Source organism: Larus michahellis, chromosome 9 (assembly GCF_964199755.1).
Source record: "Larus michahellis chromosome 9, bLarMic1.1, whole genome shotgun sequence".
Lineage (NCBI taxonomy): Eukaryota > Metazoa > Chordata > Aves > Charadriiformes > Laridae > Larus > Larus michahellis.
The window spans coordinates 32,581,118-32,597,816 of NC_133904.1; the positions used below are offsets into that span (position 1 = coordinate 32,581,118).

A 16,699-nucleotide genomic window follows, 5' to 3' on the forward strand; every position below is an offset into this window, starting at 1 on the left:
GCTGTAGCACGGCTTAACGTCATTCTCACAGAAATTTGCTAGGTGATTAAAACAGCTTTTTTTTTATTATTTTTTTCCTCTTAGATAAGTGCTATAGGCGCTAAGGTGGGGGGTAGCTCTGGCTGAAGGGCGGTGTGCTGGGGGACACTGGAGAGTAGGAGTAAATTTAATAAAAAATGAATTAAGAAAGGGGAAAAAGTTAAAAAGGGAAAAGAAGGGGGAGAAAAGCGAAAAAAGGAGAAAAAAAGGAAAAAAGGGTGAAAGGAAAAAAAGAAAAAGGAAAAAAGAAAAAAGGAAAAAAGAAAAAAGGAAAAAAGAAAAAAGGAAAAAAGAAAAAAGGAAAAAAGAAAAAAGGGGGAAAGGAAAAAGGGGGAAAGGAAAAAGGGGGAAAAGAAAAAAGGAGAAAAAGGAAAAAGGAAAATAAAGAAAAAAGAAGGAAAGAAACGGAAAAAAAGGGGGAAAAAAGGACGAAAGGAGGGGGAAAGAAAAAAGAGGGAAGGGGGAAAAAAGAAAAGGAAGAAAAAAGGGGGGAAGGGGAAAAAGGGAAATAAAGGAAAAAAGGGGGGAAGGAAAAACAGGGAAAAAAGGAAAAGAAACAGAAAAAAAGGAAAAAACAGGGGGAATAAAGGAAAACAAAGCGAAAAAAAGAAAAAGAAAAAAGGGGAAAAATAAATTTAAAAAAAGGAAAAAAGAAATAAAATAAATTAAAAAAAAAAAAATGAAAAGAAGAGGGCCCAAGGGCCGGGGGCGCTGGGGGCGGAGGCGTCGGTGCAGGGGGCGGAGCGGGGGGCGGTCGGGGTTCGGCCGGGGGCGGAGCGGAGGGCGGTCTGGGGGCGGTCGGAGCGGCTGCGGCGGCCGCCCGCTTCCCCCGGCCCCGCCTGGCGCCGGCCCGGGGCGGCGGGCCCGCGGCGGCGGAGCGGTGCCGGCGGGGGAGCGCTGCCGCGGGGCATGGCCATGGCCCCGGCCCCGGCCCCGGCCCCGGCCCCGGCCGGCCCCCCGCCGGGGGGCACCTCGGCGGGGGAGATGGAGCGGTACTACTGCCTGCTGCGGGCCGCCGCGCTGCTGGAGGCCGCCGCCGCCGGTGAGTCCCGGGGGGGCCGGTGTCACAGGTGGCCGGGGGGGGCGGCGAAGGGCTTCCCCCCAGCCCCATCCTCCCTCCCTCCCTCCCGGGGGTCCCTGTCCCTCCGCGGAAGGAGCCTGGCTCCCGGCTCGCCTCCCGCCTCCCGGAGCCCCGGGGGGTGCCCGGCTCCTCAGCGGTAGCCGGGGCCGCGGGGGGGGCGGCAGCGGGGCCGGGGTGCGAAGGCAAGAGGGGGAGGTGTGTGGGGCCCCGGGGCTGTCTGCCGAGGAGCAGGGTTCCTTGCACGGGGGGTGCTGAGGAGTCCGAGTGTTACTTATTCTGATGGATGTCACGAGCGGTGTGGAATGGCCCCGTTTTTTAAGGAGAAGCTGTTTCCCGTGGTGCTGCCGACACGTCCTTCTTGTTGGAATACATGTTCAAAATGCATTTTGAAGAAAGGCGATTGTTTTCGGTGAGCAGAAGGATGTTTGCCGGTGCTGGTCCCCCTCTCAGAGTCCCCATGTCTGAAGAAGTCTTCCTTGGGATGCTGCACCTTCGCCTGACAACTGACGATGTGCCCTTCCCCACTTTCTGAAGTAGAAAAGCAGTAGATGTGTGTAAAGCGTGTCCCTGTGAGACACCCCCTCTCCCCTCCCGCCTTCCTTGGTCTTTAAACATCGCTTAATGCCCGGCTGTGCTGGGGAGCGCGCAGGTGATGCTGCTGTGGTTAGATGGCTGCACACCCTCAACGTGAGAAGCAAATGCCATCTGATCCCTTCTTCCCCGGGCTGTAAACCACTCTTGTGCTTCCGCGGGTTTCCTTCAACGGACGACGATCTGCTCATAAACTGTGGGGAGCCCTGACTTTTTTGTTATTTTGTTTTCTTGCGGGAGAACAGGTTGTGGGGTGTTGTGTTTTTTTTTTCGGGGCGGGGGGAATCCCCTTTCATAATCCAGGAAAGGTAGTGGCATTTCGGGTGACTCCAAGCCTCACTAGAGGCCGGATACCTTGTCAGGAGGCGAAGGCGCTCATCATTCCTTATTTGTTCACAGCTGGCAGAGTGCTTGGAGCCGTGCCAGGCACAGAAAAGACACACTGACCCAAAAAGAAAAAAAAAGAAAGCTTCCAATCTAATTCCACTTTTCCTTGACCTCTTTGCAAAGCACGGTTTGGGGTGCAGGAGGAATTTCTCAGGGGGTAAGTCCCAGGTGAGGACTTCACCGATGTTTCAAGAGATGCTCCGCGCTGGTGAGACACCCCCCCTGCAGTGCTGTGTCAAGCTTTGGAGTCCCCAACTTAAAGAGGACATGGACCTACTGGAACAGGTCCAGAGGAGGCCACGAAGATGCTCCGAGGGCTGGAGCCCCTCTGCTGTGAGGACAGGCTGAGAGAGTTGGGGGGGTTCAGCCTGGAGAAGAGAAGGCTCCGGGGAGATCTTAGAGCCCCTTCCAGTCCCTAAAGGGGACACAGGAAAGATGGGGAGGGACTCTGGATCGGGGAGTGTAGTGACAGGACATGGGGTAATGGTTTCAAACTGGAAGAGGGGAGATTGAGATGAGATCTGAGGAAGAAATTCTTTGCTGTGAGGGTGGTGAGCCCCTGGCCCAGGTTGCCCAGAGAAGCTGTGGCTGCCCCATCCCTGGAGGGGTTCAAGGCCAGGCTGGACGGGGCTTGGAGCAACCCGGTCTGGTGGGAGGTGTCCCTGCCCAGGCAGGGGGTGGAACTGGATGGTCTTTAAGGTCCCTTCTAACCCAAACTGTTCTGTGATTCTGTGATATGATTCTGTGCTCTTCTGGGATGATGTCCACGATGGCACCTGCTGCTCTGCTGTGGGTTGTCCTGCCCGCCAGACCCATGCTGACCTGTCCGTTTGCCCCCACCCTGCAAATGGGGTGGGAAAATGTTGGCAGGGGTGGTCAGGGTCGGTTAGCAAAGGATGCTACCTGAACGGATGTGATTAAAAAACCCAGTCTGATCCTCCTTGTGCTGGTGGGGGCAATGAAACACCCACGCTGCTCGAACAGAAGCTGGGTGACACAGGCATGAGGACGCAGATGGTGAACGTTTCCTATGAGCGATGTAACGGAAACCAGGTGAAAGCGGGTTTCTCGTGAGCATGAGCCCTGTCTTCCAGCAAGCTCTTGGCAGACGACCTTTGTATAATGCTCACACAAAATCAAAATATCTCCACAAAGGCACGCTTGTGTGGGGATAGCTGCAGGATCTGGACGCGTGATTTGGCATCTACATAGATTCTTAGAATGAGATATTGAAAAAGATAGGAAGCTGCGTAAGGTTCCCCAAATCATGAGATGAAAAATAGATCAGAAGGTTGTTGGTTCTTTTTTCCTGTCGTCGCTGATTTCTGAGCATTCAGCCTGATCTGGGACCATGTTTTAACCATTTCCCTTCGTGCATCAGCACCGGAAACTGTGTCAGTCGTTTCTAGTGGAAGGTGATGCTTCCCCCGGATCTGCCTTAGACTAGATATAAGCCTATATAAATCCCAAGCCTTTTATAGCCATCCTTGTCTTTAAAATAGCTTGGGCTCCATCGGGGACCTGCGAGAGTGCAGGGCCAGCAGCATCCGGAGGTTCTGCGCCGCCATCGGTCGGGACCCCTTTGGGTGGACCATGGAGGAGTAGTAGTTTGGGAGCAGTCGGTAGTACGTGGGATGTGCTTCCTCTCCCTGCGTTGCGTTTCCTACAACTGTGGTTTAACAGTTTGTCATTCATTTACCAGGACAAAAGCTAAGCAACAGCAGGGCTGTGTGGGAGGGAAGCGACCAAAGTGTAAAATAATGGTGAGGGAAAGAAAGAGTCTTCCAAAGCGCCGTCTTTGCCACCGAGCTGGAGGACGCTTGGAGATGCGGAGCTCCCCCCGTGCACCTGGAGATGGGGAGTTCAGAGCTTGGATGTTGCCGCTGGTTGTAGGTCGGAGCCTTTGGTTAAAGTCGGTTTTGGCAGGTGGGACCCACAAGGAAACCAAGCGAGTGCCTGCAGCCGCCTCCTGCAAATGGGCAACTTCGTGCTGGCGGACACACGAGTCGCTGTGACGGTGGTTGTTTGGGCACGCATGAGGGTCCCCATCCTCCTTAGCTTGCTCTGCTGAGGCTTCATCATCCCATGGATGGCTCAGGATGATGCCATCCTGAGATGGCATCATGGGATGGCTCCCCTCTCACGGCGCAATTGGAGGACATTAAAAAATGGTGGGCAGAGGAGCAGGAAGGCGAGGAGCTGTGGTGGAGCCACCTTGTCTTCCCCATCCCTTTCCCTCCCGGGTGATGCCAGACCTGGTTTGGCAGCGGGGCTGAGTCAGGAGCTCCTGGGGCAGAGCTGTTCCCTGGGAACCTGCACTGGACGCTGCAATTATCCATGTGCTGCTCCACGGGTGTCTGTCCAAGGGCTGGGTGGAGTGCGACAGACAGCGAGTGACAGCGATACCCTCTCCCCTGGTCCCTTTCTGTGCCACTGACCTTCTCCTGCCACAGGAAGGGATTTTGCCGGATTGGGAGATGCGCTTTTGCTCAAGAGGGGAATGCCAGAATTGAGCATTTCCATTTTGGGAAAATTGGTTTTAGTTTCCCTCATTTTGCAGCAGAGTGATGCCATCACGGGAACCCGGCTGTCGGACTTAGTTTCCTGGCTATACGGGCTCTGAAAGCAAATAAATCCTTCCAGTGACTTCGGTGAACTTAATTCCCGGTTCCTCGGCAGGTAACGGGGCCCAAGGATTTACTGCTGTTACATCTCCCGAGAGATGCTTTGTGCACAAACCTGGGATTCAGCTTGGAAAAAGCAACCCTTGCATGGTATCAAATGAGGTGAAAGTTAATTGAGGTGTGCAGGTGTGTTTTTTATTTGGCTTTGGGGTTCTTTTGTGCTGCATGGGCTCTGGTTTGGAGGCTGACGATGTTGGCAAATGGGCCCCGGTGCTGGTGTGTAAAACACCTGTAAACTCCTTCCCGAGGCTCCTGAAAGGGAGGAGTGACTGAAATTGGGAAGAGGAGAAAAATTAAAAGTGCACTGAAGCTCCTACATATCAGAAATGCAAGAAACTGGATTTTCTCGACTCCCACACCGTGTTGGAATCGACATGGGTGGGTGTTGAGAAACTTCATTACGTTTCTTGCAATAGATGTAAATTTACGTATGGTTGAGCCGGCTTTTATCTTTCCTAAATTTTGCTTAGTTTGGGGTGATAGGAGAAGGCAGTTTTTCTGATTGGATGTCAGCGCATCAGAGCATCCCGTGTTTTTTGTTCCCTGGCATTAGCAGATTAGCCGCAGCAATGACAGCAGAGGCAGTACGCAAGCCTTGTTTCCACTTAGTTTGCTTTTGGTTCGCCTTTTCTGAGCAAAGCTTCCACAGTTTGCCAGCTGTTAAATCTAAATTGGAAGAGATTACCCCCATCCTTTCCCCAGATTCCATGGTCCCCAGCACACAGGGACACCATGGACCTTGTAACCTCCCCTGAGCATCCTCCTCCTCGCTGGTGGCACGGCTCAGCCCCGGCTCCCAGGGACCTTTCTGCTTGCTTCAGCTCCCAAAATGGTCTCAGAGGGTGAAGTTCCCGTGAATGTGGGATCCTTGGCTGGCTGCACCTGGTCTGGACACGCTGCCACCCGATCCCTCCTATTGTAAGGTGATGATTCAGCTGGTCCCGTGAGGACATTGCTCCGCGGGACGGGCACACTGCCTGCATGATGGTCCACAAGCCTCGGCTGCACTGAGTGAACATTTTCTCCCTAATTCTCATCTTTCTTTTTTTCTTTCACAGCACTCATATCCCCAGCGTATAGAAATCTAAGCCTTTTGAAAAGGTCACTCTAGTTTTTCAGAAGCTTTGGTTTTGGGTTGGGTTTGGTTTTTTTTTTTTTTTTTTTTTTTTGCTGAATGGTTTCTTAGCTGAGCATGCTCCTGGGTTTGGGTGATGCGGATGGGTGTCTGTGCTGAAGCATCGACTGCAGATAAGCCCCGGAGGGCCTCAGCAAAGAAGCACGGCCACCAGGTCAGAAGAGAGGACCATCTGGTGCCGTATCCTACCTCCTACGCTGTGCCGGAGCGGGCGCGTGGGGAGAAGTAAAAGAAGGAGCTTGCAAACAGAGTGAGCCTTTCCTCAAAATACCCTCCCTGTTCTGACAAAGGATAATTTGAACAGTTGTTGAACCAGGGATGGTGACCAACCCATCATGCCTAGTGACGGACTGACCCTCCTGGGGCTTTCCATGGCCTTTTTGAATGGCTGGGTGTTTTTGATGTGTTCCTGCCTGACGTGACCGCCTTGGTTTCCCATCTGTGACATGGGATGAGGCTCCTGGTAGAGTTTAGATCATGATTTTCGCTGGGGCGTGCTCACACGTGGACAGTTACGGCGGCCGTTGGGGAAGAGGGGTCTGCGTTCATGCCCATGTGGCCACAATGGGGAGCCGGTGCTGGTGGCTGCCCCTGTGCAGGGACAGGCTTTGCAGGGGCTGTGTCCCTTTGAAACCGTGGCGTGGTGGCTGCTGCTATGCGTCCGTCCCTTCTGGCTCTGAAGGAGGAGCTTTGCTGCTGACCCGCCTCTATAGCAGACTCTCCCAGGGCCACCCTGCCAGCATCACTGGGCTCCTGGGATGGCCCCAGGGCCACCTGTAGCCTGGGGACCAGCCAGCGCCTGAACCACCCGTTCCATCTAAATACACCCTGCCCATCCTTGGCTCCCACCATGTTCCTGGGGGTGCAGCTCTTCCCATGGCTCTGCCATCCCTTGTCCCTTGTGTTCTGATGCTCTTCCCAGGAGCTGCCTTGGAGAAGCAGGTTTTGCAAGTGCATCTGCCAAGTCGAGGATTTACCGAGAGATTCATGTGTGGTGGGGGGAGGTTTGCCAGAACTGGCTGAGGAGCCCCATCGTCTTCCTCAGGATCGATAAATACATCATGGACACAGCGGGGTGTGAGCTGTCCCCGCGGGGGACAAAGGAGCTTGTGGCACTGGAGGGTATCGGAGCTTTCTGCCATAAATATTTTAGTGGGTCTTTTGTGTGGCTTGCCTGGCACAGGGAATGGCTGCACCGCCTGGAACTGCAAACTGTTGAGTGCGCAAGGTTTTAGCACAGCGGCAGAAATTGCTGTTCTAGCACGCGGATGGCTAAAGGTGAATTTGCTCCGCCTGGGTCCCCGGGACAGCAACAGGGCTTCGTCTGTGCGACAGGTACCCCTGGTGACAGGAGCGTGTGTGTGATGCAACTGAAGGTCGTTTTGGTGCACACGAGGGGGTGTGCAGCTCAGAGCTGCTGTTAGAAATGATTACATCTATAGCTTCTGTGCTGCACCTGAGGAAATGCAGAAGAGGACCGCAGCAGATTTTGCACTTTGCACGATCAAGTCTCTAAGTTTCTGGGGTGTGGAGAGAAGGAAATTTGATGTAGGATATCCCTCACATGGGGAAAAGTCCCCACAGATCTAAACCTGTGGTCAGGCTATTGCCTCTGGTTTGAAAGTGTAATTGCAACACAAGGTTGTTCACCCCCATGTGCTCTGCAGCTCTGCATGACTTTGGTGGAACTGAGTAGAAATGTGTCTTATTAGCAGGCCCCTCTGTTTTTCTGCCCTCTGAATTTTTACAAGTCCCTCATTGGGACCTTTGAGCCCCTGTGAGCCAGCTGCGAACTCCCTTGTAGGGGAAAATGATCCCTTACCCTTGGGCCCCAGGGAGGAAGCCACCGAGTCCTGGCTGGTGGACTTCATGTCTGATCCCAAGACCTTCAGTACTTTGGTGCATCCAGAAACCGGTCCCGTGGGTTGTGGAGACCTTTTCATATTCAGCTGTCCAGGTTAGTCCAACGCCACCCAACAGGTAGTTCAACGGGGCATTTAACACCCGCCCTTTGATCCCAGCTCTTGCACAACTAGTATAGATGTGGACACCTGTGTTGGCCTGATGGATGGGGGCTGCTGGGGTCTTTTCTGCTCTTGTCATCACACATGCTCGTGGTCCTTTGGAAACATCTTACCCTGTTGGTGCTTGTGCCTGTTCCTGTTTGTGCATGAGGAACCGAAGCCATGGGAGACATGATTTGGTCCCAGCTACCAAAAGGGTTTAGTCTCAAAGCCAGGAAGCAGCCTCAGGACCTTGGCTGTCAGTCCTCTGCTCAGACTAGGTCCTGTAAATAACCTTTAGGTGAATACAGCAGGCCTTGTTGAGGAGCACAATGTCCTATTCTCTGCCCAGCGTTCTCCGATGAACATGCAGTTCGGCAGGGTGTCTCCACCAGCGTCGTGCCGCCTGGCCGGCCACCAGCCCCTCCTGGCCGGGGTCCCCGTCGGTGCTGTGTAAACACCCGCTCTGCACGTACGCAGCATGGCGTCCCCTTCCTGGGCAGATTGGAGAGGTGGGAGGGTGGAAATCAGGATCCTACCCCAGGGATAAGCTTGTTGGGGAAGCCACCGTTTCGAGGCCGTGCAGGTGGGGCACAATGCCCGAAAGACCCTGGCCAAAGCGGTGATAGCAGCATGTCCCCCTGCTCCTTCCCTGCAGCCAGGGACACCTACCCTGTCACTCGTGCTTTGTGTAGACCTCGTGCAAGCGTGCCGTTCACGGTAGGGCAGTTTGCAGGCAGCGTAAAATAGTGTATTTTTCTCCAATAACTCCCTCCGTCTTGCTTTCTGGACACGGCGTGCTGGTAGGGAGAATGGTGATGTTTCTTGTTGTGTACTGGATGGAATCCAAAGTCTTTTGAAATTGCTCGGGGAGAAAGCAGGGTGAGGCTCAGCGGCTGGGATGCACACCAGCGTGACGGAGCCTCGGCTTTCCTGCGGCAAGCTGTGGCCCCATGTATTTTGCAGAAAATTAAATTTCAAGTTAAATTGTTCCCCTTATCCAAAGTGAGTGCCCAGAGCGATGGGCTGCGGGGTCCCTCCTTTTTTAACTGTTACAACAACCTGGACTGAATGAGGGGGACAAATTGTAGGGTGGTGCATGGATCTTTCTCCTCAGATACAGGACTGTGTTTCTATTCTTTGCCCCAATGAATATTTAATTTTGCAAAGCAGAGCAACTTCAGCCGGAGAAGCTGAAAGGGCCGCGCTCCGCGTTGCACAGGGTTCCTGGTTGGGGCACTCTGCCCTGAGGGATTTCTGTTCCCTCTCCTGTGCGAAGCAGATGAGATGGAGATGGTTTAATCCTCATGGCCATCCCAGCTTGTGCTCCATCAGCTCTTCTGGGACGTTCACACTGGTGCTGGCCATGGACAGGGCTGCCTGGGGCTCATGGAAACTCCCCGAGCACCGGACCTTCCTTCCAGCCCTGTTGGTGTGTGTAGGTCTGCGTTACGGGTGTCGTTAGCCTCGAAAGGAACTTTTGGGGGCAGGTGGGCCTCGCTGTGGTGGGGTGACCTGAGACAGACACTGGCTGATGACCCCGGTTAGCCCAGAAAGTCAACGAGGGCAATGGAAATATGTAACAAACCCGCGGGCTGCCTTCACGCTGCTTCGTTGGGTGGAGATGTCCAAGCAGCTGAGGACAAGCAGATCATGGAGAAGCTCAACGTGATCCTTTATCCTTTTCATTTAGTTTACTTCCGTTTTGTTTCCTAGACTACGGCAGCAACCCTCGCATGAAAAGCTGCTATTCTGCATTCACAACAAAGCCACCTCCAAATGGATTTTGTAGTTGCAGACAATATTTGGTGGGTGTTATAAAGTGTAAGGCACTGTTACATCAGCTTGGCAGATGCATTACACAGCTGCTGTCTGCAGATGCTGTGGGCCTGCAAAGTTTGGGATAGAAAAGAAAACAATAGTTACCAAAGATTAAAGCACTTTGGGGCTTAATTGAGTTTTACAAGAGGAATTTGGACTCAGACTCTCCTCTCTCTGAATGTCACTGCAGACCTCCACTGTACGTGAAAGTCCCGCTGTGCTTGAATTGCTTCAAAAGGAAACATCTCTTGATGTTCCAGTGATACCAATAAGCGCTATTCTTAACAACTGCCGTCAGTGCGATGGCCTTGAGATTGGTCCTGTGGAGAGGACCCAGCAAAACGCACTGGGCTGTGTCACCCAAATGATGGGGACAGGGTAGATTCAGCAGGGCTCCCTGCTGAGCCACAGTAGTTTTTCTTGGAAGAGTAGAGACTTTGTATTTCCTTCCCCTTTGTCTTTTCCCCACTTGGCTTCACGCATCCTCCGGAGCTCTGTGCCATGGCAACGATCTCTGTAGAGGAGTCTCTGAATGTAATAACTGCAGCAGCATTTTATAAATACCCAATTTAGAGCCTATATAAAAAATGTTACTATGCTGCTGTGACAGTTTGTCATCCAGATGCTGCTGATTTTTAGCAAGAGCCTGAAGCCTGAGTTCATACCAGCTGTGTGGGGATGGCGGTGTGGTTTGTGAAGTGCTCTGGGATGCTGTAACGCGAGGGGCTCAGGCTGGATTTTATAACAGCACAGCTCTATTTGATAGTAGCTGATGATCACAAAGCCTCTTTTTAAGAGAAATGAGTGGACGTGTGTGAAACCTTGGCTTCCTCTGGCTTGTGCCAAGCAAGACACAGGCTGCCCATGCTGTTCATAGCCCCTGCCGCGCAGTACCCCGGGGTCTTTCCTGTACTGTCCCAAGAGCGTCCTTCAAATAAGAAATCCCCAGTTTGCTAATGAGCATCAAGGGAAGCCTTGTTTGAGAGGCGGGTATCTTTGGTGCCCCACTGCCTTTCACTGCTCTTTTTCCAGAGATCAGTATTTGAGGACAAAGGTCATGTTTCTGTACAGGATTTATAGCAACATCCAACTGATGTGCCACAGGCACAGCAACACACTTGTGAATTTGATGCCAGCACTTGATTTTCCCTAACGTATGCCCAGGAGGTTGAGTTCAATGGCCACTGCCAAGGGATCGATGAGTTGGCCAAGGAGTGGCTCTAATGGGACCACAATCACCCTGTTGTTGTGCCTTGACCTTACCAAAGGGCAGCTGTCCTGCTCCTCTGTCACTTGTTGGAGTCTCCTACCCCGCAGGAGATGGGGAGGGATTATAAGGGAAACGCTTCCCGAGCCCTTTGCTGCCTGGAGTAAATTTCTTCCCACCTGTTTTTTCCTCCAGTGAGTTATTTTGGGTGCTTAACTTGGGACTGCTCAGAAGGGCCTGGTTTTCTGAAGGTGCTGAGTGCCCTCTTCCAAAAATATTATAGAATGGTTCAGGTTGGAAGGGACCTTAAAGATCATCTAGTTCCAACCCCCTGCCCTGGGCAGGGACATGTCATCCCTTGGGAAGCGAGAATCTCAAAGGCATAAGGGTGTTTAGGAATCTGGGTCTCCACCTCTCTGTCAAAGTCAAGGATGAAACTTTCCATGGAATAAAATGTTGGGGAACAAGGTCCTCACTGGAAACCAGGACTCCCAAAGCAGGTCCCTCCTTGGGTTGTTCCCGACCATGGTGGGAACCCCCGTCCTGTGGCTCTTTGTACCTCAAAGCCAGAAATGCCAGGCCCCCCTGCGGACATGGTGCTGATGGTACTTGAGCTGGTGGGCTGTGTGGGATGGGGTGGTCCGTGCCCACGTTGGCAGAGGGCACGGCATGGCGGGTCCTCCTGCACCCCCCGGCACAGGTAGGGATAAAACATTCATTGGTTTTTGCCGTTTCCCTGATGGTCATTGTGAAATTGCAGTTAAGAAAGATTTAAGAGAATAAGCACCCGGCTCTGGGGTTGAAGTATGCATTTTTGAGATAATTTTTTTTTTTCCCCCCTGGAATGCGAAGTTTGAAAATATCTGTGGAAAAATGCTATTTTTTTCCCAACCATGGTTGTCTCCAGCTTAGTTTAAGGCTGCGTGTTGTTCTCAGTGAGAAAATGTCTTGTGAAACTTAAATTAAGTGATTTTTTAATTATTTTTTTTTTTTAACCATGCAAATTTTAATGCCCTTTTCCCAGCCCGTTTCCTGGACAGGTCTCAATACACCAGCATTTCCCTCCCATATCACTGCAGGGCCAGGAACAAAAGCTGCATTTACGGCGAACCCGGAGCTGCGTTTGCTTTTAGCATCGAGCACCGGCGTCGCGTGCGGACGTTCTAGCGCGGGGCCACGGAGTCAGCCGTGGGCTTTTGTCTTGTATTTTCAAAGACCCGCATGTTAGATAGTATCTACTTCCTGCATTGGAGCTCATTAAGCATGATTTTGATCAGTGTGAAACTATTGAGCTGGGGAAAAAATAATTAATAGAGAAAAAAAAAAAAAATCCGTTGCCACTGTTTGTCCTTAGGTTAGGTGAAGCAGTTGAATAAGAGAGAAATATTTGAAATATCTTGCAAGACAAACTTCTTTCTTAACAAGACCAATTCCAGAGGCTGTTAAAACGAAGAATGTTTCTGTAGCTGCCAGTGGGACTCAGGCCCCGATCCTTAACGAAGAAAAATAACGTTTTTATCTACAAGAGGAGGAAATAGCGGCACGTGAGAGCAGCCCATGGCCAGCGGGGGCTGCGGGATGCGGAGAACCCCCCACCCCGGCATCTCTGGGCTGCGGTGCTGCAGCCCCATTTGGCAACTAGAGGCCCGAAACATCCTTCAAGAAAGCAGAAGTGACCAGAAAGCCTTTGGAAAAAGCGAAATAGAATAAATATTGATTACACCAGAGTGCGCTGAAGTGTGCGGCCCGTGTGATTTAAAACAGCCGGAAGACTCCTCCCTGGGACCAGCTCTGTGAAATAATCAGTGTTTAAAATTTGATTATCAGAAACCACGAGGGCTTTAATCTGTATAGATGTGCTTTAAAATGTTTATTTGCAGGAACAAGGATGTTTAATTTCTAGTTATCGTTCCATTTATAGATAATCCAGAAAAATGCCTACCAGCTGTAAGCTCCCCTTGTGTTTGGTCTGGTTTTTCTTCCCTTCTCCCGGGGAGAGGTAAAGTCGTTTATATTCTTCCGATGCGTTTTGTTGCCACTGAAATGGTCAGTGTGCTAAATATGGCATTAAAACAGCCTCTCCCATTATTTAATTAAGAAGAAACCTAATAACCGAACGTAGGAACGACAGCCTTTCCAGTGCACGTGGCCCCGTGCCAGATGAAAACAAGATTTCAGAAGCTTATTTGCTCAAAATTAAAGACTGTAACAGTCTGAAAACCCAGCCTTACTCCCAGTTAAACGCAGTTCCCTTATTCCCAGTGCGGCAGCGTTGGACGCTGCCCTGTCCAGCAGAAGCCTTGGCCCATTGTATTGCCAAGGCGAGGAGGCACTGGGGGAGTTTGTAAAACAGGGGGGTTAATTTAGTGACTCCAAAATATAAATATTAACATTGGATGTACCTTGGTGGGGGGAGAGCACTCAAGTAGTTCATTTGGTAGGATATATTTGCTGCTGACTTACGGTGTTTGCCCTGTTAGAGTCATTAGAAACATTGATTTCTTGGAAAACCGTATATCCGTCGGTATGAAATTTCGTATGTAATTTAGGGAAGCTGCATTTGGTTCACGTCCCACCTTTGGGTTGATAAACGTGTTTGCTTTGGATTTTTTGCTTTCTTTTTGACTGCTGCTTTTGCTTTTTTTTTTTTTTTCCCAGAAACTGCAATACCCATCTGTGCAAAGGACATCAGTGATGATTTGATGAAAGAGTTTGCTTTTCTTTCTGGTGAGTACGCTGAATTTCTCCAGGGTCTCTACATGGTAATTAAATACTCCAGATAAACTTCTGCGCTATTTGGCAAAATGATACTCTGCACGGGATAATATTCATCAGGTAGTCGCCAGTGCCACTAGAAATGTTGTTAATAAAACATTGAGGCAGTTTGGAAGAGCATATTAGGTTTCTGTCTCAAGCCATACTGTAAAACATTCTTACCTTCAAACACTCAACGCATTAACAAGTGTTTTGCTTTGAAATGTATTTCTGTAGGTTCCAGACCAGCACAATGATTTCTCCTTGTATTTCTGGCTTCTTTTGCTGTCCCGTGTAAAGCCCGCTCCGTAAAGAAAGGAAAAATGTGGTACCTAATACATTTGTCTTGTGCCACCTGTGAGTGTGTCATGCTTGAAATTGGAGGCAGGATTGGACCCATTTTTTCTGTTCTGGTGGTGTAAAAAACCCTCTGTACTGATGGTTTTCTGTCCTGACTGGTGGACCTGGGCTTTGCTGCTGGTCCTCCTCCAAAGCATCCTTGTCTGTATTCCAGGTGGCCGGGGGAAAGACAAGGCTTGGATTATCACCCTCCCCGACAATGCTCGCTTCAACGAGGTGCCTGAGGAGATCGTATCCAAAGTCTTAACATACCTAACATCAGTCCCGAGGTATGTGGCTCCCTTCTAGCTCTTGCCTGTGATGGGCAGAGGGGTTGGTCCCACCTGGGTCCGGGACCCCAATGCGTGGGGGTGAGGGGCATCTTCAGCTCTCAAGAGCAAATAAGAGGGAGAAGACGAACGATGCAAGCCCTTACGGTGTCCAGGCCACAGTATTTAATGTGCCAGTGAATACAGAGTAAAAAGTGGACATCATCATCCCTATGACTTGTCAGCCTACATGTATCATAAATTTACTTTATTAAGTTTGTAATTAACAGCGAGCTTTCCTTAAGCTTTGACATGTGTCACCGCTTAAATATGCTGGGCTACTGCAGAATAATATTTTGACATGTACAAATAGAGAGTCATTACCCTGGAAAAAAGAGAAGTGTAACCGGAGGAAGAGACTAATTACAGGAGCGAACCGTTTGGGGTCCCCATTACGTGGGGTGGCTTGGCAGCGTGCCGCAGAGCCCGTGTCTCGGGGTTGAGTGGCCGACAGTCTGCCACATGCAGGGCTCTGTACTTAGATTAATGGCCTTCCTATTTCTTTGCCGCTGAGCCTGGTGACTCAGTTACCTGGAATGCTTAATTTCCTTGAATAATGCCTGTTTCGGCAAATTTCTTCCTGCAGGGAGAGCAGGTTGATAGCAGCTAGGTGTGAGCTTTCCATCAGCGGCTGCTTTGGAAGAAGTACCCTGTGTTTAGCCACTTCTGCAGGAAAAAAAGAAGAGCTTCTGGTTCCCCTGTCCTCTGTAGGGGATGGACTCTGAAGTTTTGTGGGCTCCTGGCCCCCAGAGCACTGTCCCAGCAGGGACAGGAGCGTCCCATGGTGTGTCCCATGGTGTGTCCCGGCCGCAGGGGTTTCTCCTTCGTGCTGTACGGCCAGCCCGTGTCTGTGCATCTGTACTTCCCAGCTCTGCTCCGTTTCTCCAGGGCTTCTTGTTTCATGTAAGGGTGAACACCCTGGCATTAGCGTGATGAGCTGTCTTGCTGTCCCTCTAATAGGTCCAACTCAATCAAGAAACTAATGAGAGCTGTGATTCAAACGTGTTCAGTGTGTTATTAGGAAAACCACTTTAATCGTGCTTCTCTGCTCCTCCTACCACCACAACAGCCTGCCTCAATACCTGACCGTCTTAAAAACATGTGGTTTTTAACACTTTGGAGCTGAAAAGGCTGTGGTGTCGGGGAGCAAGGAAAAGCATCGCGTAGGTGAGGACAGAAGGTGTGTGTCAGCTCTGGTACCCCTGGGTGTGCATCCCTTAGCTGCATCACGTCATGGGATCCGAGCTTAGACTTTGGGTCAGAAAGTCCCTAAAAGAGGTCAATATTTGACCTGCGTGTCAGAGTTAGCTGTGGGTGCACCAACACCTCCCTGCCACATCCCTGTGGGTGGGTACAGGGGTCTCGGAACACGCCGGCACTGCCTTTCCTGTGCAACCAGTAGCAACGACCACGTACTGTCCTACCGACACCAGGCTGAGGAAACCTCCCAGGGTGTCGGATTTGCAGGATTTGGGGAAGCTGAATTTCATGAAGCATTTTTCTCCTGGAAATTAGATAAAGGAGAGGGCTGCTGTAAGCTACTCTTTGCTCCTCAAAGCCAGTGCATTAATAACAGAGCCAGGAGGAAGGTGAGCCTTGTAGACAAGCTAATTTTACTTTAGGATTCCTGGGAGCATAGACTTAGCAACAAATGCTGATCTCTTGTGTGCCCTAAAAGAATTTATTTCTTCCAATGTTAAGTCAGAATTTCAGTAGAAGCTTTAAGAAGAAAAAAAAAAAATCAGTTGAAGTGAGCTATGGTATAGGTAAGATTGTTATTACAAAAAAGTGTCCTGATCACAATTAAAGTAAATGAAAAATTATACTATCTTTAAAAAAATATAAAAATCCCACTGTATACAATGTTGGTGCAGCCTTACCTTGAGCCCTGTGTGCAGTTCTGGGCCCCACAGTTTAGGAAGGACGTGAAGGTCCTTGAAGGTGTCCAGAGGGCAACACAGCTGGTGACAGGGCTGGGAGGAATGTCCTGGGGGAGCGGCTGAGGACTCTGGGCTTGTCTAGTTTGGAGAGAAGGAGCCTGAGGGGCGACCTGGTGGCTCTGCAGCTTCCTGAGGAGGGGAAGTGGAGAGGGAGGTGCTGAGCTCTTCTCCCTGGGATCCAGTGACAGGACACCTGGGAGTGGTTCAAAGTTGTGCCAGGGAGGTTTAGATTGGACATTAGGAAGCATTTCTTTACCGAGAGGGTGGTCAAACACTGGAACAGGCTTCCTGGAGAGGTGGTCGATGCCCCAAGCCTGTCAGGGTTTAACGGGCATTTGGACAATGCCCTTAATAACGTGCTTTAACTTGGTCAGCCCTGAATTGGTCAG

At 50.9% G+C, this 16,699-nt stretch overlaps 1 protein-coding gene across 2 annotated transcripts in view; it reads left to right on the forward strand.

Moving 5' to 3' along the window:
- Positions 1-731: 731 nt before the first annotated feature.
- Positions 732-16,699, forward strand: part of LOC141748250 (proto-oncogene DBL-like) — a 62,418-nt gene continuing 46,450 nt past the window's right edge. The window contains exons 1-3 of one of the 2 annotated variants that reach the window (XM_074599972.1): positions 732-1,081; positions 13,607-13,675; positions 14,217-14,331. In XM_074599972.1, coding sequence (XP_074456073.1) covers positions 949-1,081; positions 13,607-13,675; positions 14,217-14,331 — 317 coding nt within the window. In that variant the 5' untranslated portion in view covers positions 732-948. The remainder of the gene's footprint in view (positions 1,082-13,606; positions 13,676-14,216; positions 14,332-16,699) is intronic. The other variant, XM_074599973.1, reaches the window with a different exon arrangement.